The sequence below is a fragment of the Halichoeres trimaculatus genome, unplaced genomic scaffold (genome assembly GCF_033239565.1).
Source record: "Halichoeres trimaculatus isolate MK-OKI-2021-1 unplaced genomic scaffold, fHalTri1.1 fHalTri1_scaffold_19, whole genome shotgun sequence".
Taxonomy (NCBI): domain Eukaryota; kingdom Metazoa; phylum Chordata; class Actinopteri; order Labriformes; family Labridae; genus Halichoeres; species Halichoeres trimaculatus.
The window spans coordinates 20,249,769-20,271,855 of record NW_027437197.1 but is presented as its reverse complement, the minus strand read 5'-3'; the positions used below and the strand labels follow the sequence as shown (position 1 = coordinate 20,271,855).

At 41.4% G+C, this 22,087-nt stretch overlaps 1 protein-coding gene across 5 annotated transcripts in view; it reads left to right on the top strand.

Moving 5' to 3' along the window:
• The window catches only part of pkp4 (plakophilin 4), a 96,817-nt gene that overhangs the window by 19,975 nt on the left and 54,755 nt on the right, over positions 1–22,087 (top strand). For all 5 annotated transcript variants that reach the window (XM_074694190.1, XM_074694188.1, XM_074694189.1 and 2 more), the window contains one exon: positions 1,958–2,091. In XM_074694190.1, coding sequence (XP_074550291.1) covers positions 1,963–2,091 — 129 coding nt within the window. In that variant the 5' untranslated portion in view covers positions 1,958–1,962. The remainder of the gene's footprint in view (positions 1–1,957; positions 2,092–22,087) is intronic.

The following is a 22,087-nucleotide window of genomic DNA, read 5'->3' as shown; positions in this document are numbered from 1 at the left end:
GTGTTCTGAAATTATTATATTTGTGAGCCAAATGTGTATTGGGTATTGCACTGTAACGTACTGTATCACATCCTATCACACTGTATCATATTATATCAGTGTCAAATTGCATCCCACCACACTGTACCATGCTAACACATTGTATCACACTTTACCGTACCCTATCGCATCGCACCACACTGTATCATACTCTATCACATGGTATCACACTATACCATACCCTATCGCATCCTATCACACTGTATCATACCGTAACACATTGGATCACACTATATTGTACAGTATTTCATCTTTTCACACTGTATAGTGCCGCATCGCATCGTATCACACTGTATCGTGCCGTACTGTTCGTATCACACTGTACCACACCATACTGCATCGTGTCACACTGTATCGTACCATACCACATACTATCACACTGTATCATACTGTATTGCACTTTATTGCATCAAATTGCACTGCAATGTACCGTACCGTGTCACACTGTATCGTACCATGCTGCATCGTATTGCACCGTATCGCAGTGCACACACTACACTTGTTAAGTGGGTAAGGTTTCTTTTTGTTAAGTAGAAATGCCCCAAAAAGTTGTAGTTTCTGAGATCACTACTTAAAAGAAAGAATCTGTTTCAGAAAAAAGATCACAAAGTGGGTATATTTGCTGTCCTGTGTAACAGAAGCTTTGACAGTTGAAATAGGACAAATGTTTTGACAGAGCCCATCGTGTCTTACCATATCACTTGGTATCCCGCTGTATATCACTATATCCCATTGCATTGTGTTGTTCTAAATCATGTCATAACCTTCCATTCCCATTCTTATCTTCCAGTTATCTTCATTTGCAGTCCTAAATAATGACCAATATGACAGACAAGTAAAGAGCAGATCTTGCTCCTTGTAGAAAAAGCAGTCCATTTTTCATCTCACTGATTTGAATCATCCCTTGTGTTTATGAATATGTTTGGATTAAGTAAAACAAAGATACATGTAAAAAACCATCAGGTTGAATATTCCTTAGTGTTGGTATCTCTGAGATGACAGAAGCAGTAGATCTGTTAGGCCGTAAAAGCCACAGTAAAATCTCAGGATCCCTAAACTCGCATATCTCCTGTGTTATTGGAGCCTTTGCTTTTGTTTTCTACTGCAGCCCCGAGCCGTGAGGCAGCCAACATAGCCTTCAAATGCCCCGTCTGGCTCAACAGGCTCCTTCTAGTAAATATGGATCCACCTTCAGCATTGCTCCCTTGATACTACCCCCCGTCTACAGATATAATGAGGCCATAACTATTCGTTCTACTATCTCATTTCAATCCTGGACAAGAGGCCAGAGAGAGCGATGCTGACAGGAACGCCTTATCTCTGCTGTTGTGCTGCTGACTTGTTTTTTGGTTTTATTGTCTCTCGATGGCCTGTCCCGCTGTCTGCTATAACCTCTTTACTGATATTATACACAGACACGTATATTTCTCACCTGTGCACACAGGCTTGGTGTTTCAGCTCAGCCTACGCTCTGCTTGGATTTGGTTTTCCAATGTTTTTGGCCTTTTACTAAACAGTGGTTGTTGTTCTGTTTATACAGTATTCTTTTATCTGGCTGTATTACACTAATCATTATTAAATTCTTGTTGTTTCAATACATATGGAATTGATTTGCAGGGTTGTAGACATGAAACGACGACAGGCTATTTCTCTATGGGCCATATGGCATGTGTGGGTGTGTGTTTGTGTATTGCTAGTGGTGACATGTGACCATTGATAGTCACTTATCGGCACAACTCCCCTGTGTGTTTCGAGAAGTGGTTGACATGAGTGTGTGTTTAAGAGTAGAGTGCGTTTGCACATGCACACACAGCCTGGAATGTGTCTACAAGATAGTGTTTGGTTTTTTTGTCGAGGAGAGTTGTGCTGACCGGATCGTGGTGTGTGTGTGTGTGTTTGTGTGTGTTTGCTCACACAGGAGGAATGCCAGCTCCTGAGCAGAGCCCAGTGACGGAGGAGGGGCTTCTGCTGACCATCCGCGACAGATCAACTGGCCGCAACATGGAGGCTGAACACACCGCCAACAACATCCTGGCCTCGGTCAAAGAACAGGTACCAGGTTTCTTTGATTTATCAGCTGGTTCATGTGACAAGTTTCACTTCATGGAACTGTTGATGATAGTTACTGAATAATAAATGTGTTTTGACTGACACTGTATTAAAATAAATCCCCAGGGAAATGTAGGTGGACATGTTTAATTGCATATAAATGCCACACACCCTGCTGTGACTGTAATCAAAAAGTCAGAGTTAGGAGAAGTCATTTCTGCATGTGTGGGACGATAAAACAAGTCGTGGTCTTACTGGTCCGACCACTTTTTGGACTTTTGTAAAATTTTAATTGGAATAAGTACGACTAGTATCTGTTTGCTGTTTACAGCCTGCAGTCACGGCCTCACCATGCATCAATGAACAAGGAAGGAGATCATTTCTTGCAGGGTTTGTGAGCTCGTGGAGGGACATGCCCTGTGACTCACTCCATCTATGCCCGGCTCTGTGATTCATCCACTCTCCCTCCTGTTACACACATGCACACTCTCCTTTCCTCTCTGGCTTCCCTCCAGCGCTGCATATTATCAGGAATCCAACACAGGGCAAACTGGGCTAAAGAGCTTTTGCTCTTATTAATGACATTAATTCCCTCCTGTGACACCTGATGTGCCTTTTTTTTTTTCGCCTGGGTGTCACTTTAGTTGTGCTTCATATTGAGATGAATTGAATATGTTTGCAGTGTGTGGTAACACTTTGCATGAGGAAAGTATTTAGGTTTACAGCGGGAAAGTGTTGCATTGTTTTCTAGAGTAAGGAAGGAAGGAAGGAAGGAAGGAGGTAGCACCTGTCGATGTCACTTCCTTCCCTTGAGTATTCCTCAGTGGCTTGTCCGGTTAGAGCAGATATATCCAGGCGAGCAGGAAGAGTGAGTCGCCTGCCTGAGCTGTTGCTTTCAGAGCGAGTGGAAGGAGACATGCCTCGGAGGGGATTCCTGCTAAAGACTCGAGCCTGGAAAATGACCGTTCTCTTCGGTGTTTAACAGTTGAAGAGGCAAATCACGGGGTGAGTGCGAGTAAAAAATATGCAGGAGGTCAGGGACTAGGCTAGTGTGAGAGTGCTGTTTCCCGCTTGTGGATTTTTGCATGAGGTTTTCCTGTGATTGTTGAGAGGCAGACCTTCGAGGGATCACTCTGTAGATGTAAACATGCGAGGCTGCTGCGCTGTAGCTGTGGTCGTGGTTAGGGCTGGGGCTTATGGCTGGGTGTTTGCTGAGTGTTTACTCTTTGGCTCTACTATCGTTTCTTTTTGGAGCACTTTTTTCTGCCTTCTCATTGGCTGATTCCCTCTTTGACAGAAGTCTTTTTCTCCTTTCTTCATTTCTCTGCCTGTTTACCACAAACTTCTGTGTCTGTCACAGCTGTAGTTACAGCTGCGCAGGCTTTGCACGGATGCCCAAACAAGGACAGATTCACCAACATACTATAATTCTCCATGTGTATTCACTGGGCTTGTGTTGCTTCTGTCTTTCGTTTTGACAGCTAACACGCCCCCGCCTTTTTGCCATTCATTTGGGGATTTAGTTCTGTCTTGCTGCAGTTTCTGATCATTAGTGTCCTGCCTTTGCTCTGTGCCTCCGTAACAGCACTGATCCAGCATCTGGATGTCACATCCATAATGGTTTATTACAGACCCCATTTAGGCCTTTAAATGTCAATGTTTTTCTTTCTGCACAGTCTGACTTCCTTTGAAGAATCATGCTCGCTGTTTTTTTTAGTCTGACTCATCCATATAACCTAAAACTGTTGTAATTTAGAATTAACTTTACAAATTCCCTCTTCTTCCGTATTTATTATCTCATTAAAATTTAATTCAGCCAAAGGGGTAATTTTCGAGGATTATCTAAGACCTACTTTTTTTTATCTGTTTCATCTTAAGTGTAATTGAAGCAGAGGGAGGCTGTGGCACTCATTCAGACAGATTGTCTCTAGTGTGGATTATTCTGCCTTCATGGTGCATGTATTTAAGTTGTATCCATCAAAAAAAAAAAAACGACATCACAGCTGCCTGTGGTTTTAAAAGGATAAATACTCCCCAGTTACATGAGAAAGTCATCCATGGAGCTGTTGTTGTTATTTCCCTATAAATTATTCATTAATAATTACTTGATCATGCTGTGTTAATTGCTGGCATCTGCTTTTTCGCTGTGTTGTCTGTTTTGGCAGTACAGTTTATAAATGTTGCACATGTAGTTTGAAATTAGTGTTTTCTTAATTTGCTTGTTTTTTTGTCTGTTTGCACTTGTTTTTATAAAATGCTGGGTGTGTCCTCTGCAGGGCCTCCCAGGTTTAAAAAAACAGCAGAATCAGCCATAGTCTTTATCCTCTGAAGCCCCAGATTTTGGAGTTCTGTGTACCTAATTAATCAATCAATCAATTAACTTGAATTCGTAGAGCCCTTTATTACATACAAGGTGACTGAAGTGCTTCCCATTAAAGGGGACATATCATGCTGATCCCTGATTTAATACTTACATATAAAATAATAAAGTTGAAAACAAGACCTTACACCCCCTGAATTTTCAAAAAATTAGATATTATATTTTTTCTGATATCCTAGAACGAGATTTGATGCCTCTGAAAATAGGTCATTGACATTTGGCTTCGAGATTTTGACCATCATGACGACACGAGGATCCTTTCTTTTTATTGGAGTAATCTGATAAAGCAGCTCCTCCTCTGTGAAGTCAGTTAGTCACACAACCGCCACCGAGGGATACACCCACCAGGAGCCGAGTATAAATAAAGCTCCTTACTAGCTCTGGCTAACTTGACTGAGTGCTAACATAGTGACGAAATAACGGTAGAGGCAATCTTTAGACGACACTTTCAGACACTTTGGATAAAACAGACAGAGAAAAGTGAAGGAGCAGGATGGAGCCCTGTTATAGAAATAGTTTATTGGTGAAGTCTGCCTATATTTCCATGTATAAACTATACATGTTACAGTACCTGTTTGACTCACCACACTGAAGCGTCCTGAGATGATCTGTGTCCAGGTGGATTTTCTTCCTCCTGAGCTGCAGAACCGTCCGGGTCTGACTCGGGTCCAATACAAAAGGACGTATTCTACACTCTGCCATTTTATTGGTGCTATCGATGCCTTACGGTGAAGTTTTGGCAAACAGCAAACTCGCTCGGTCTGCTCCATTCAATGTGGCGATTTTGTAAATACTGCCATGCTGCAAAAACCGCCCCCTGGCTCTACCCCCTCCATCCCTCTGATAAAACTGACCAATCAGAGCACAAAGGGCTGTGACGTTGCGAGGTTACTGGAGGTCATTCTCCAAACAGAGTGTTTTAACGAGATCTTCAGAATGGCCTAAACTGAGGATATTAAGAACACTATTGTGGGGCAAAGAAGGAACTAAATGACTTGTACTGAGGGCAGAAATGCTTTACAGGCATCCTAGTCTGGCATAGTGAAAAGGAGAAACAAGCATGATATGTCCCCTTTAAAATCCAAAACATCAGAACCAAACAATTCAAATTCAATAAAATAACAATACAATAAAATTATAATGGCAAGAATGTCTCGCCCCATTACTGTGTGTTAAAAGCCAGTCTGAATTAACAGGTTTTAACCCTGGATTAGAAAAACCTGGAGCCAGTAATGTTAGGTATTTCAGGGGGCAGCTTCTTCCAGAGCCTTGGCCATACTGGGAAGGCCCGAGCACCCAGTGTTTAGTTCTTGCACTGGGAGACTACCTGCAAGAGCTGGTTTGAGGACCGTAAGGCTCTAGTAGGCTTCTAAACACTCTAAGGCCATGCCCACATGTAGCCGGGTATTTTCAAAAATGAGTATGCCCCCCTTGTTCGTTTTTAAAAATACTTTTGTCTTCACGCAGCTGGTAAATTCACCAGTGAGTGTGGCTCAAAGCATGCCAAACCCATAATGTTAAGTGTTTTCCAGGCGTAAAACCCGTGCCAGCCAATCAGAATGCACCTCTGTCATTCAGCTGTGACGTTTGAAAACCAAAAAATCTGTTAATCGCTGTCTACACGTAAACATGAAACCAGGGTTTCCAAAATCTTCACTTTGGCCAGAGTTTTAAGAAAATGTTGATTTTTAGCTGCAGTTTTGACTGAATGACAGGCGTAAACATAGGGACATGGCCTAAATCAGTCAGATAGGAAGAGGCAAGGACTTTAAGGGCTTCAAAAACAAAAAAGCAACATGATAACATGAGCAGCAACCCCCAGTCTAAGAATATGAAACAATGCTGAAGTGCTAAAATCTGTTGTTTCTCTAGTGTCCGCTTGAGGCTGGCTCCAGAAGTACAGGAAGTCACATACACACCAAGCCAAAAAAATCTGTTTTCAGAGCAGAAATTAACCTATTTACAGCCTGGTTTAAAGAACGTCTCCTGTCTGAATGGCTAATTTTACTATTTTCTTTTTCTGACTCGGCCGTTCAGAGGATATTAAAATCGTGAGCTCTTCCAATCAGATGCACAGCTCAGGGTCACATGAGCGACAGGCGCCTATAGCTGTATGCACGACTTGAAGACACAGACATACAACGCATTGAAGTAGTCGAGTCTTGAGCTATTTAAAGCAAATGGTTTTCTCTAGGTCTGCACCGTTTACAAAGGGGTTTTTGATCAGATGATCAGATTGTGAAGAATCACCAAATAGAACAGTCTCTGTTTTATTAAGTTACTTAAGAACAATAATTTTGTGGTTTTATTGATCAGTGTGTCGTACAGCCAGTGTGTGAAATTAGCAGAAGTGGTATTAATCACTTCTTTCCTGTGCCCTGTGAGCTCCTGAGTTACTGAATCTTTCTCCCACTAAGCCTGCAATGGTCTCATCTAACTGGGCCTGCCTGGGGAACATGACAGGGTGAATCCTTCAAGGCACCGGCACACTCCATCAAAAGTGCTTATCCGATGCTCAAAAGCTTTGGAACCCCCCCTCCCCTGATACTCTTTCTTGCAATCCAATTTTCACACCCACTCCATGCCGTGATTGGCCCAGAGTGCGAGGAGAGAAAGTCAACAGGGTTTGAACTTCTCGACAAAACCAATTTTTTCAATTAGAGGTTATTTCTTGCTCTCTTTGGGAAATAAGCAGGAGCAGTGCAAGAATACCTCAGATGATATATACTACATCTTTTTACCACCAACCCAGCTTTAAGTGGAATCTGTTGGCACTTGGTCAGAAAAAAAACACATGATCCAGTTATTTTCTAACAGATCCACTCCCTCAGTCTCACTAACAGCTGGAGAAGTCTTAAAGCGTGATATTGCTGCATCGTACACAAAGGTTTTCATTAAAGTCTTCATGCCTGTAGCCTGTGTGCCTAATGAGAGCAGGCACGAGTTCAATGAAGCGTTCACTGACACTGGAGTGTGTTGATGGCCACATTCAATCAAGTTGCTTTCAACCACTTGGCCATCAACGGCTCCCAGCTGTTTCATGAATTAAATGGTTGACTGCCTTTTGTCCAAGCTTACATGGTGTGCATAAAAAATGCCCTGTGATTGCCTGACATCATGACACCTCTTTACTGACTGTAATCCTTTCTAAAATAAACTTCTATTGTATTGTTTAAACCTACAAAGACTTCAGATACTTCCTATACTTCCTTATATTGCATCTGCTTCTTGAGATACTTTGTCATATGACGAACTGAAACTTTAAACTCACAAAACTCATCAGTTGGCAGCGGCACTGCAGCTTTATGGAAAAGCTATATGTGAGAGAATATGTCATCCAGGTAATTTTTTCCTCCAATTGGGCCTTGATTGTCTCAGCGTTAATGTGACACCTTAATAGTATGTAAATTGGAAGTGAGTTTTACAAAACATTGGCAAAACAAAATGCTAATTTGATGCTAATGGATCCTGTTGTGTTAATAAAGGGAAGAGTGTGCCACAAGATTACATCATCAACAAGTCGGTTATAGAGGCCAAGACAAATTGCAACTCAACTGGAATCCAAATTTAGCAGCCAAGTTTTTTATTAGAAAAGCTTAAAAAAATCTGATCTAGAACATAAATCTCAGTGTTTTTTAGAAAAAGAGCTTTGACAAACTGGGAAAATGTTAGAATACCAGCCTTTTCTATGCAAGGAGCTCTTCTGACAATGAACTGGCGGATGCATTATTAAGGGATAATTTATAGTGGGAGGGTTGTTTGCAAAATAGAGTCCTTTCTGATTCTGGTAAAAACCCTTTTTCACAACAACCTGATCACTATACTCATTACCTGGCTATACACGCAAAAATAAGCAAGTATTTTTAGATACAACCAAATATTTCATGTGCAGACAATGCATTCAACCTTTTTTTTCCTTCTCCTTCCACTTTTTCCTTTCCTCCTTCCTTCCATGCTTGCAGGATGCACATGCTGCATCTTTAATGCCATTTAAACCAAAAGTACTGCTTATATGAAATGAAATGAATGAAATAAAATGAAAATACTTGAGTATCCCAAAGGGAAATTCAGGATTCACATAATAGATTTTTTATTGATTTAATTTAATTTTAATTAATTTTGATTTGATTTTATTAATTCCTATAAGAGATCAGAATAAGGTAGAGGTGCATTATCTTTGTTTGCAAAAAAAAGTTAAAAAACATGGACATAACATGAATATGTGAATTGATTTTTATTACTAAATATACAAATCTATTCCCTCACAGCTTAGTGTTGCATAAATAAGCTGCAGCACATAATTGCTGCCAAAGCATCACTTACTGTATTGTTGTTAAATGATGTCTAATGTTCCCATTCAGGTGTCTTCCTGCATGAATATGGATATGAATAATATGGACCGTAGATGTTGGAGTATCCCAGCAGCTGCTCTCAGCTCTGTATTCAACAGCCTTTCACAACAAGCCAAATTTCGATTTTGAAACGAGTATACAGGAGCCCTCTGCTCGTTTTGTAAGAGAGCCTGTGGCACCCACTGAGCGCAGCCATCAATGAGTGAGGTCAGGTCTTTAAAGAGCATCATATTGATCACCCAGCCCTCATCTCTGCCTCCACTGCAGCTCCCAGGAGAGGAATAGCTGCAGGACCAGAGGGAGGCCTCTACTGGAGTCGACTTTGATTTTATCCTCACAGGCACTCCTAATGTATACATATGTCTTCAGATGGTTTTGCCTGTGTGCCTATTTTGGTGATGTTTGTGTAACGGCATCAACAGACTCGGGGAGCGGAAACAGTGGGAGGGAAGTAGGTGATGACGAAGCTGGTGCTCTTTGACAGCCCACAACTCTGAATTTGCTTTGTAAAGCTGGCATTTAAAGGATTAATTCCTTTTTTTTAATTGGAGACAAAATCAAAGGAAAACAGTAGTATAAATTCAAAATACACTATGTTCTCTTTTTTCTTCTTTTTTCTTTTAACAAAACCATAAACATTGTCTCTGCATTCAGAGAAAGTTATGAAACAAAAAATAAGTAAGTGCTGAAATACACACAATACGTAAAAACGTCAAAGTTAAAAGATAAAACAAAAAACTTCCCTTTATCATTATGATTACTTTTTCCATTTTTAGGAAAGCCCAAGCTAAGAATATGAGACGATGTGGAAGTGCTAAAATCTGCTGTTTCTGGAGTGTTTGCTTGAGGCTGGCTCCGAAAGTACAGGAAGTTACAAGCCGAAAATAACCGTTTTTAAAGTAGAAATTGACCAAATTCAGCCTGGTTCAAAAAACGTCTCCCATCTGAGTTGCTAATTTTACTATCCGCACACACTGTACGAGGCTGAAGTTTTTTCAAACACAGTGGTTCGGAAGATATTAAGATTGTGAGCTCGCCCAATCAGAGGCACAGCTCGGGTCATGTGACTGACAGGCGCTCTATAGCTGTACGCGAAGCCCTTGCCACTACCAATATGGCCGGGATAGCCAATCTGCTTCATTTTCCGTTTCGGAAACAGACGGGTGATGTCGGGGAGACTACGTCCATGTTTTATACAGTCTATGGGAAACACATAACATCATTCAGCCATGTTGATAAAGAAGGGTGTTTTAAAGACTTCCAAAGAAGTCTCGCTAGAAGGGAAGTAAATGCTAAAACCTGGGATTTCAGGGGAGGAAGTTGAGCTTGGCTATGTGGGATCTCAAATATTGCAATAGAAGGGTGGATTTTAACCTGAGTTCCTAAAACTTACGGCAGTGTTGTTAAAAAAGTCATTCCAAAACTGATACAGTCCAGGACGGAAAAAGAACATGTGACTCAGATTGCATGAAGAAACATGACATCTTTCACACTGGTTTACAACACTAGGAAATATTTAAGATCATTTAGATTTAGTTTGGTGGACTCTACAAAACTTTATATTGTATAAGCTGTAATCTAGCACAAGGGGTTATTAAACTTATGCAATGGAAAGCTTTATCCCACCAGTGGTCTGTTAAACTTACCTCCCATCTCGTGCTCCGCAAATTTATTAAAAAAGGTTATCCTCAAAACTCATGAGCTTGTCATAAATATTTGATATCATCGATTTTTGATGAGGTTTTAAAACCATAAAAATCATCCCGTGGCTGGGTAGAAGGGAGGAAAGGAAAATACGGATAGAGTGAGGAAACAAGGGGGTCAATGACTTAATTCTTGTGATGTCAGGGCTTTTTGCAGAAACATGGCAGTGTTGTTTCTGTTGCAGACATTTTGCAACACACTGGAACATATTTAGAAAATGATTCTGTAACTGTAATGGTGTTGAAGGGATTTTGATCACAGACCCAATTTAGTGCCTTTACTTGGCAGCTACTTCTGACGTGTTTACATCAATAAAAGCCTCAGCCGAGCAAAGGTGATGGAGTCCCATCTGAGTCATTGATATTCTGGAAACAGATCTTTAATTCTGTGGTGACGGCAGTAGTATCAGTTTCTTGCCCTTGCAGAGGCTGTGAGCTGGTGCGCCACTCGTCCCCCTCCATTATGAGGCTTTACCCTCAGAGTAATCTGTTATTTTCTGTGCCTGAACATGCCTATATGTACCACAGTGCTGGCCTAACAGGCGTGCTGCACAGTTCCAGCTCACAGCCTCCCAGAGAGCTCCTCAGTGGAAATTTCCCACTTCGTATTGAGGGTCCATTACACATGAGAAGTCCAGCTGCCTCCTGGTTCTCACTGGCAAACTGGAGTTACACTCTGTGACCTGGTTTTTATCCAAATCAGGCGCAGACAGACTCCAGCCTTCAGTGCTGAGCCCATGAGCTGACCTTGCTTTGAGTACTACAACTCCAGCTCCCTCTTAAAGGTCTGATGAGCTTGCTGAAATATTACCCACTGGAGATACCAATGCAAGCTTCTCTCATGTTATAATGAAGCCGAAGCCTTTTTTTGTCTTTTTGACCCAGCTTTAGAAGTTAACAGTCGGGGTCAGGTCAAAGCTTCATGGCAGCAGTATCACCATTATGAATTTCCAAGCCAGCAGCACAGCAGGAAGGTTGAATCCTCTCTGCAGGCGATAGTGTCTATTCCACCTCCATGGGCGAAATAAGGACTCTAATTACAATCGACTGGTGATTTTCTCCACTCCTCAGGGCCTTATCTACGCTCCTCTCCCCTCCACTGCTGCTGCTGCTGCTGCTGCTGTGACACAGGCAAGGAGAAATCTAGTGGCATAAGCATTCTGGCCTCGATTATAGTCATAAAAATGGAAGCGCGGCTCCGAGCAATTACCCCATGGGGGAGCAGAACAAGCACGAGAGGGAAGACGTATTCAGAAGGGAGGGATACAGGTGAAGGAGAGAGCTGAGGAATACAACGCAGAGACAAAACGCTCACATATGGTGGGGTGAGGAGCCCCCCTTTCTTTCTCACCAGAGAAAAAGAAAAAGGACAAAAAGTGAGAGTGTGATGGAGAGAGGCTGAGTCAGAGAGGCTGTCACCTGTGAATGGTTCTCTAAAACGCTGTGGCAGGGGGCTGTCAGCGCTGTGGAAAACAGAAAAGACAGAAAAAGGGAGATAATCTGCTCCCAGTGTGACATGATGTCAAAGAATTCGTGTATGTGTGCGCGTTAATTTCTGGCCTGGCACGGTGCTGTCGTTTTGAACCCAGCCCTGGGAGATCCTGCAGCAACTAGCCCTGTTAACACCCATCATCATCACTGTCATCATCATCAGTGTTACTCTAATCATTGCCACTGTCAATAACAGCCACAGAAGAGCTGATCACTCAGGAGCAGGAAGGGAGAAGCTCGGTTAATTCTGTCCTTGGAAAGCCAGAAAACGTCCACTGAGGAAGTTTCAGAAGTTGACTGAGTGAATTTCCTATCAGGTCTGTGTCGCTGTATCCTTCCTCTGCCTAAACAGAGACAAGGACTGATCCTGGGGTAATCACAGTAGTCACTGCAGTCTTTGTTCACTATACCGACCTCCAGATTGACAGTCCCTCGATTGCTTACTCTCCTCATTTTAGCCTGGAGCGATGTTCTTTTAGTCTGACACGACGCCATTGATCTCTCAGTGGAATTGTATGTTCTCACGTCTACGTGAATAGCACAGGCGGTGTGATCGCACCTCTGCAGCATTTTGACTTTTTTCTCTGTTCCTATCCAGGCGGTACAGATTGCCTTTTGGAATTACTCTCAATTACTGCCTCTCTGCCAAAGCATTATCTCCAACAGCATCACAGAAGAGCTTCAGCTGAGGTTCAACAGATTGTAGAAACAAAACAACAGGAGGTTGAGTACCAAACTGAGATCGACACTTCTGGTGCAGGAGGAAGAAATGTTTCACTTAAACGCAAAGAAAGACTTTTGTAAGATGCTGCAGAGTTTTCAAATCCAGACGTTGACACTTCCTGGTTTGCAAAATACAGCTGCCCTCCTGCGTGGCAAAAACTCATGCTATTCTCACTGCTATTCTTTAATGAGTTGACTGAAATGCTTCTGTAGTCTTAAGTATCAAAATATGCTTCATCTTTCGGTGCCAAGTTTCAGTACCCAAAGGGTTAATCACATGACCAAGATCTGATAATGCCAGAAGGTTGCAGCATGCAGACATTGGCTGTTTTCCAAACCGGCTACTACACTAGTACTGCCTACTACTTTGGCTGAAATTCAGTATGTAGTAGTCAGTATGTGAAAACTTGCAAAATCTGCAGTATGCCAAAAATCTCTGGATGTCCTACTGATCCAGGAAAATTTCTCAGTATGCAATGGACCAGTCTATCTGGCATACTGTTTCCCACAATACATGGTGCTAACGATATGTGTCTATGCAGCTGGCAGGTTTTGGTGAATTACTGCCATCTACTGGAATGAGTTGGCATTATAACTACAATACAACAACACTAACGTTAGGTGGTCGGTGAGATGGAAGTGAAATAAAGCAAAAGAAACACATGTAAATCTTGTTACTTCCAGTTATAAAAGAGGTGTTTACTTCTGAAAATTCATTAAAGTCCATAAAAACCTCTAACTCACTATTGGAAAACATTTGTGGATTATATAGAAGTGGTTTTTCCATCAGCTGTAAAAATAAAAATCCATTCCAGATTTATTTTTAACAAACAATAAAACTTTTGGTGTGAGATTAAAAATCAAATATCATGATTCTCCAAAGATATGATCAACAAAATAACTTAAATGCCAAGATTTACCCTCCATGCTCCATTTTCTGAAACTGAAAACCAGAGAAGTACACTACAAAACAGACCCAACAGAACAGTCATACTACATGCTACATGCAAAAGCAGTAGGCAGTATGCAGTGCCTGGTGGTTTGGAAACAGCCAGTGTTGACACCTAAGCGACCATGTCCCTATATTTAACAACTTTTCGGACCCCTTTGACTTTTTTTTTTTTTTTTTTCAAAAAGCTACTAACCACAAATCTTTGAACTTCTCTGGAGTTTGGAGACTGACGTGACGGCATGTATTCATCTTCAGCACCCAATGCTGTTCAACGAACTGTCCTACTCACCGGCAGCAGCTCTCAGCTGCAGCCGGAGCAGGTGACTTCTGCATGCAGCTGAATCACGCTCATGTTTGTCTCTTTTGGGTCACTTTCCAATCCCAAGCCAGGATAAAGAAAGAGGGTTGTTGTTTGACATTAAACCACAAGGTGTGATGTATTTCTCTTTTTGGTAGAATAATTATTATAGAACGGTATTGATAAGTATTGTCCTGGAACCAATATTAAAGTAAAGGTATTGGTTTTGGTACAGGTATCAAAACTTTTGATTGATATCCAGCCCTTGGTAAAATACGCTAGTTACTTTTCTGTTATTTTTGCCCCTGCCCTTCAAGATGTCTGTGCACGCCACTGTTTGATGATGAGAAAGTGCTGTCAGAAAAGTGAACAGCCTCTTCTAACAGTATGAAACAGATATCTGGCTCAGTAATAATCACGTGAAGCTTGACAAAATAGCGTTTTGAAGGGCATTCTTAGAGGCTGGCAACACATGGTTGTAGTCAGTGATGTCACCCATTGGTGTAAAGCCCAGAGATTACAGTCACCTTGTTGGAGACTCAACCTAACTTTCAGTCCATCTCTTCACAAGCAGAGCGACATAGTAGAAACGGGCTGTAACCTCCTGGCAAACAGCAACAATGTTCCAGGATTCCTCTTGTGGACTTTGCCTCAAGTGGACAGACCTGGAACTGCATATTCTTCACTTCTGTTTGGCTTATTTTTCAACACCAGCAGTTGCTGCTTGGTTTGTGCCCATCGCTACTCCGACATTTGAAAATTATTTTAAATGATGGCACATAATCCTGATCCCACTTGGACTGCTTATGGTGCATAAATTGTGCTTTTAGAGTGTAATTAAGTGAGGCTCACTGTGCATGCTAATGAGGCAGAAATGCAAAGTAATTTACATACTCTAGAATAAGCCCATTTCCTGCATGTTCCTTATGTCTGCCCAAATAATTTGCACCAGTTATACCCCACCACAAAAATAACTACAGAATCCACTTTCAGGTGCTTGGAAATGAGAAAATACTTTATCAGAGTGTGAACAAAAAATGGACAAATCTTCACAACAAAATAAATTGCCAGTGTCGAAATCCTCGAAAGACATTTTAAAATGTTGGATCTGTCCACAAGCGGTGACAGGATTTCTCTCCCACTCTGAAGTCAATCCTCTCCGTCTTTGTTATTGACAGTCATTCTTTCGTCGTCAATCTCTTGTGTGGCAAGTAATGGCTGCTGCACTTGCCAATGCAGATGACAGCTCCTTTAATAGCGTTGAGCGCACAAATGACAGTTTCTTTAACGAGATTTTAATTATCCAGCCAAATTGTAACTTCTGTGCAATGCTCCAGTATATCAAACAATGTTCTCAGGGGTCTAGCTCATTTGTGTCGGCAGCATGTTTCATCAGAAAGGCTGCTAATAAAAATAGTATTTTTCACAATGATGATGTCGAGAAAGGATTTTATAACTGCAGCTTTAAATAGCCGCCAGTGTCTCCCTGTGATGGATTGTAATGTTTGTTGAAGCTGTTTATTAATTTGATGAGGATAAAAAAAGTGATTTCAGTATCTTGCTTTAATGCTTGTATAAAGCATCAGAAATCCTCGCCGATATAATAATCTTCCATGATTTTTTCCTGTTGTCTGAGCAGGAATGATGTTTCATATTTGGGTGTGTGGCTTCTTTTCACATTATCATCTTTATCAGAATAAAAGCCTCAGTGCAGCAGTGGGTACTAAAGCAATTTCCTCCCTCTGATTCACCTATAGCAGTGCCTGCAGCTGTGCGCTCTCTTACCTCAGCGGGCCACTTCACTGTATTTTTAAATGCGTTTCTATTCATTGTGGGTATTATAATTCTGCAGCCAGTTTCCTCAAACCTTAGTATTTTAACAAGGTGACTTTGTGGCAGTTTTCTGTGAGTAATTGCACTGTGTGGTTCCTCCAGGTCTGGTCACACAGCCTGTTCAGGGGACTGTTTCTCTTCTCTTACACCTCAGGCCTGCTTCTCTGTCCCTGCTGCTGCAGAAATCCTTTAACCTCTGCTGTCATACTCCCACTGTGCAGCATTGTCATGCTCTCTTCAGCTCGGGGTCTGCCACACTGCAGTGAGGATGCAGGCCTGTCAAGCCTCATTGCCACTTAATGAACAAACATATTTCTGTTAGATTCCAATCTTTGGTTATGAGGAGATCTGCCATCTGCACTGCTTACACAAAATGAATCTGAACTTCCAAAATGAGCAGGGAGCCCTTTAATTCCTGGCCTGAGCCTAAATCTGCACAAAGTAAACAGACTTAAACACAGACACACACAGTTTGAAGGCTTACCTACACGTCTTGGCCTTAGATTTATATTGTTTATACCTCACAATTATAACTCCAACATAGAGAGGAGGCTGCTGTCACCAAGAATATTTAAGCACAATTTCACACTTCACTGACACTGCCTCATGATATCATTATTCATCTCTGTGTACAGATGGCAAGTTTGACAGTGTAGGCTTCATGTTTTACATACAGGAGGTGAGATGATGCACCTGTTTGGTTATTATGCTCTTCACATGTTGAAGTATGATTTGAACATGCATTCATGTCAAAACTGCCAGTTAGACAGATGGTATCTCAAATCTAGGTATAGACAATATCCTCACTACACTGTAAACCTGAATAAACCGGTTGGAAACCGATTACCTTGAAAAAGTTAAGTAATGAAATATGAAACTTGGAAACATGGAAAATTATTCTACTGAATGTTTTTAATCAAATAAACCTGATGCTTATTTGTTACAAATTAAAATATTAAGTAATGTTGAGAAAATGTTGCATATCACTGTAAAACATATTAAGTTGACCTTACTCAAAACTGAAAGATGTGATATAAATAAATTTGCCTTATGAATTAAGTAATGCGATGATAAAAAATTGAAGCAGATCTAGAGGACTCAATTAAATAACATTTTAAAGTACAGCTGGGTCTCATATCCACAGCGTTCCCTCCTCACTCATGGTTACCAATGCCGTCACAAGAAAAATCAGCTCTAATTTCACAACTTAAGTGACCATGAGTGAGGAGGGAAGGGAGTGGATATGCGACCCTGCTCTGCAAATATTGTTCATCAGGGGGGCACAGGTTGTCTGTGCACCACAGCACTGACTGGTGGTCTGTGCTTCGTGGCACAGGGTCTTGTACCTATTGATTTTTGCAGTGTGCACCTCATGGTTAATACATTTATAAATTAAATTTTTGACTGGACTATCATGCACTTTGGGCCAATTTTGAAAATGTAAAAAAAAGTTTTTCCTTACTTCTGACGCATATAGTCAGTCTACACCACGTAGAGCACAGACAGCTGGTCAATGCTGTGAGGCACAGACAAACAGTCCGTTTCATGTGGAGCACAGACAACCTGTGCCACTGCTGCACAACTGGAAGTTCATTAGGGTCCCACATCGATTGCGTCCCCTCCTCACTCACGGTTACAAAACGCAGTGAAAAACTAATGATTTTATGTTGTGCTCACTTAAACAGTAACAAAAGTTAAATCTACTCAGAAATCATCAGTTTCAACACTGAAAACCCAGACATTTGAGTAAATTGAACTAACTGACAAATTTTATGTTTTCATAGCTTTATCCAATTGAGTAATTTGAACTTTGGGGTTTACAGTGTACTTTGCAAGCACTATTAAAACAAATGAGTGAATAAGTTGAGCAGTTAACAGCAAGTTTAAGATAATTTGGTTCTTGTTTATAAACATTTAGTTGACCATGTATGCTATCTGTAAGAGAATAAAAAATAACAAGATGGAGCAACCAGCTTTTGAGTTGAAAGCTTGGCATCAGAAACTTTTTATGAAAAGGTTTTGAAGAGTTCTTGCAGTTCCCCTTAGATTTGTCTAGTCTAAACCAAATGCACATAAAACTCCCCAAAATGTGTAACAAATGCATCAAAATGTGTTGGATGTATTCAGCTCCAGAACTAACAATATTTGCCTGAAACTTCCTTTACTGCTTACTGTGGTTGCTGTTTTCCAGTGTTGTCCAGTTGAAAGCATTTTCAGGGAGGAAAACGACAATTCATTAGTGTGCTGCTCAACCACTTTTTTGTTTGAGAAATGTTTGAAACTCCCACAGCACAGAGAGATGTTTCGTCACTTCACTGACAGTTTGTCTTTTCTTGTTTTGGGGAGGATGGCTTGACTGACAGCTCTGTGTTTACTACAAAGCCAGCAGCATCTTGCTTCGGAGGAGTTCTACTGCTGGGTTTCATATTTGCTAATTGAGAAACTTAACTTTTCAGAGCAGCAAGTTAAAATTGAAAGTATATTTTCAGAATAGGGTGCATTTTTTGATTTAGAAAACCCAGAAAATATTTGTTTTCGGTCGTATTCTTTATTGTTAAATAAAGCAAATGATCTGTTTAAGCTAGAGTGGATGTTGATGTGATTAATGTTAGTTACATGGATCAGCAGAGGTCAGTTTAGACTGTGTGTGCAGGTCAGTGTGGGTTACTGTACACCACTTTGGGTTGTGTGCTGATAATCCTCTGTTATCTATCCTGAGCCACTGTCTATGTGCTGAAGTCGCATCGGGCAGAAGCTACTCCAGGCGTTGCAGATGGGTCCTGTAGAGTCAGCATCCATAAAGATGACAGGGGACGCTGTGTATTGGTAGCATGGTTTTCCGCCATGTGTCATCTGTTACTTTAGGCCCCGTCTGAGGACACAAGGGGACAGGATCTGAATCAGCTCACGGCCTACAGGCAGATCAGGCCCAACAGGCTCATGGTAATGAGCAAATAAAAGCATCAGAGGCCTTGTTGGTATAGGAAAGCCGGCCACTCATTGTCTCTGTCCTCCTCTGGTAGCAACCAAGGCTGGGCCCACACCCGTTAAATAAGCATAGGGCTTGTTTAATGGTCATTACTGCTGCGCTAAGTCTGACTTGGGTCGTTACGCTGAATGGATGTGTCCCATTTTGTGTAGGGGCCAATGCAATGAATTACACAGAGCGGTGAGTACGCTCTCTCCATAGCTAATGCGAGGCCCACTTATGAGTGTGATCCTTGTTTCTGTTTCATTAGACCAGGACCCTTTTGGCTCAGAGCCCTGCCCTATCTCATTCTAGTTGTGAATATATCGGATCCATTTTTTTCATAATAATCTTAATAAGTCATGCATAAATAAGGAGTTTAATAAGTCAGTTGAAAAGTGTGATCATAAAAACTCTAAAAGTGTGTTTTTTTTCCCAATGGGAAGGATATTTCGAGGTATTTCAGAACAGCCTGCCCCTGAAACATACCAAAGTTGTTTCTCTAATGTCCCTCAGAGTGTTAAGTGTTCCCTGGAGGATGGGAGAAGGTGGGTTTCAGGAGGGAGGACTTGACATTTAAAGATGCTGAGGCAGCCACCCAAAGCTTGTAACTTGAACAGGGATACCAAGATGGTGAGAAAAGCAAAGTTAGATGCTGAGACGACAGGTTTTTCTGTTAAATTAACACCAGTTTAATTAAGTTTATTCACAATAAGTACGTGTAATTTTATAAAAACAGCTTCAAAATGCACACAAGTCCAGAAAAAAAGCACATGCTCAGTGATTGTACAACTGAGAAAATGCCTGACACTAATTTGTCAAGCTGGAGCCTCCAAACAGGAACAAGAAGAGCACCTGGAGGACTGAGTCCAAAAAAACACAGTTTGGATTGTCTCCACAATCCTTCATAGAACAAGGAACATGGCAGCCTGCTATAGGCTTGGAGCTGCTCTAAAAATCACTCACGACAGAGATTTCTGTGCCTTATGGTTGCAACAGATGTCTGTTTTCGGCGTGCTTGATCAAGATCACAGACCATCTAATCAGCAGCATTGAAGAGCTGCCACTTTTTCCGTGTGAAGTATTAAGAAAGACATGGCTGTTTATTCCTCCCTGCCTTCATGCAGCATTGCATAATGAGAAGTGCCGCCTTGGATGAAGTTGCTGGACTTGAGAAGGTGACACGCTGGCAAACAAAACAATCGGATAATGAGCTGGAAAAAAAAAAGAGATGGCACAGACATGGCAAGCCAAAAATAGTGACATTTGCAGGAGCAGGAAATCACCGCCCTCCATTTATGAGACGGGGACACATCACACTTCGCTCTCTCTGTCTCACCATATGTTCATTTTTACCTAACATCTGTTATATTTTCATACGTGACACTCTGAATCAATGTGCTTTTTACGTACAGGTGGGTTTATTTCAGGTGTGGGCAAAGGTGATTCTGTGGGATTTGTTGACGTGCATATGGAAATCAATCTGGATTTAAGTTTTGGTCTTCCATTTCAACACTTCCTCTGTGTTCGAGGCTTTGCTCCTCTTAACTCCCATATCTGAAGGGATTAAACTGTATTTTAATACTTTATGTTAAATTTCCTCTTCCTGCCTCCTATAGCTGTATGTGTGTGTCCATATGGATTCTAGCCTGCTCTTGTAGCTTTCACCTTATGTTCTCACTCTCGCACATCCGCGGCTGATTCTCACACTGGAGCAAATCCAAAAATTGTATCAAGTGGCTGTTTCCTCTCTTTTTCTGCATGCATGTGTAATCACCCTCTTATCACTGTTATTCAATGTCCCTCCTCGCCGTACACCGAAGGCAAAACCTGGACTCTTATTCCATCTTTCTGCTGTAATATCCAACTTTTAGCACAAGCCTGTAAATGCAAGATTTAGCCGACTTCTGTGCGTGCTTGTGAGTGCAAATGGTGTATTAATGGTTCAATCTTTTGGCTGTATGAAACAGCCCTCCGTCTATAACTGCCCTGATGTTTAAAGGGTTCAAACCTGGAGCATTACCGCACTGTTAAGGCTTTCAGGCTCTTTGTGGACTTATACAAGGATTTGGTTGAGTGTTCAAGAGTTCAGATCCCCATATTCGCAAGTAAAAAACAGTTTTTAGACTTGAAATAATGTGTGCTGAAAGCAGTGTGTGAAGTCAATAAGTCGTTTTCCTCCTGCCAATCTGCACAAAACACTGATGTGCATTCACATTTTGATAATTCAGTTTCATCTGTCAGAGATGTGAAAAGCATGGGGCACAGGGAGGGTTGGAATGAGAAGTTGAAAATGGCAATTTTCATGTGACTTAATCTCTCAGTGGGGGGTCATGTGTCGCACAGAGGATTGATGGCTCATTCCTTCTTCTGAGGCTATGCCACGCTGCAGAGTTTTCATCTTCAAACAGCGTTTTAAACAGATAAAATATCTTCATCCAGACAAGCCTCTTAGCTGTGTTCCAGGGCCAATTTCCAACCAGGCTGACACACCTGAAAAAGTGCATCACAAGACCTTTCATGTGCTGCGAGCACGCCAGTGTGAGCAGGCAGACACACAACGCACACACTGGTTTTCACAAAACAGCATGAGCAGATTTGTCATGGGACTCAGTTGACTTCCCCTCTGCTAATGTGGGTAGAACCAGCATTAAAAATGTTTATTTAACTGGAATGAGATCAGCGAGGCATTTGATCAGTCATGTTGAATTAACCTCTGTTAGTCGAGACTGATGTGGTTTTATTCTGTTAAAGGGTCATGAGTCCCTAAAGCGTTGGAGTAGTATGGACAGTGGTTTCATTCAGAGCAAAACTTCAGCTTATCCAAACAAATCATCCAAGTATGAATTTAAGCACAGTCAATCAATGCTGTGTTACTGAATGAATCTGCATATCCTCCCACTGTAAGACGTAAAGCCAGCATCCTGCACCAATGGGCACTGACATATTGCACTGGTGGAACCGAGGCATGTACAAAAGCAATACAAAAACATACATGTAGCTTACCCACAAATCATCAAATATCCCTCAGGTCTGCTCAGTCCACAATAGAACAGATTCATAGTTGATTCATAGATAGTTGTCCAAAGCTTAGTGACTAAACTCAATAAAAAATAACTCCTCAAAAATTTTTATGAATCATGTAAAGTTAAGCAGCAAGAATGTTGAAGAACAGTTAAGAGTGTTTCTTCTTTCTTTTAAAGTTTGACCGAAGTTTTCATCTGTAACAAACAGGGAAGGTTGCTTTGAGACCTACGCTGCAGTCAGTCACCAGGGGGAGCTCTAAAAGTTTTTGTTTC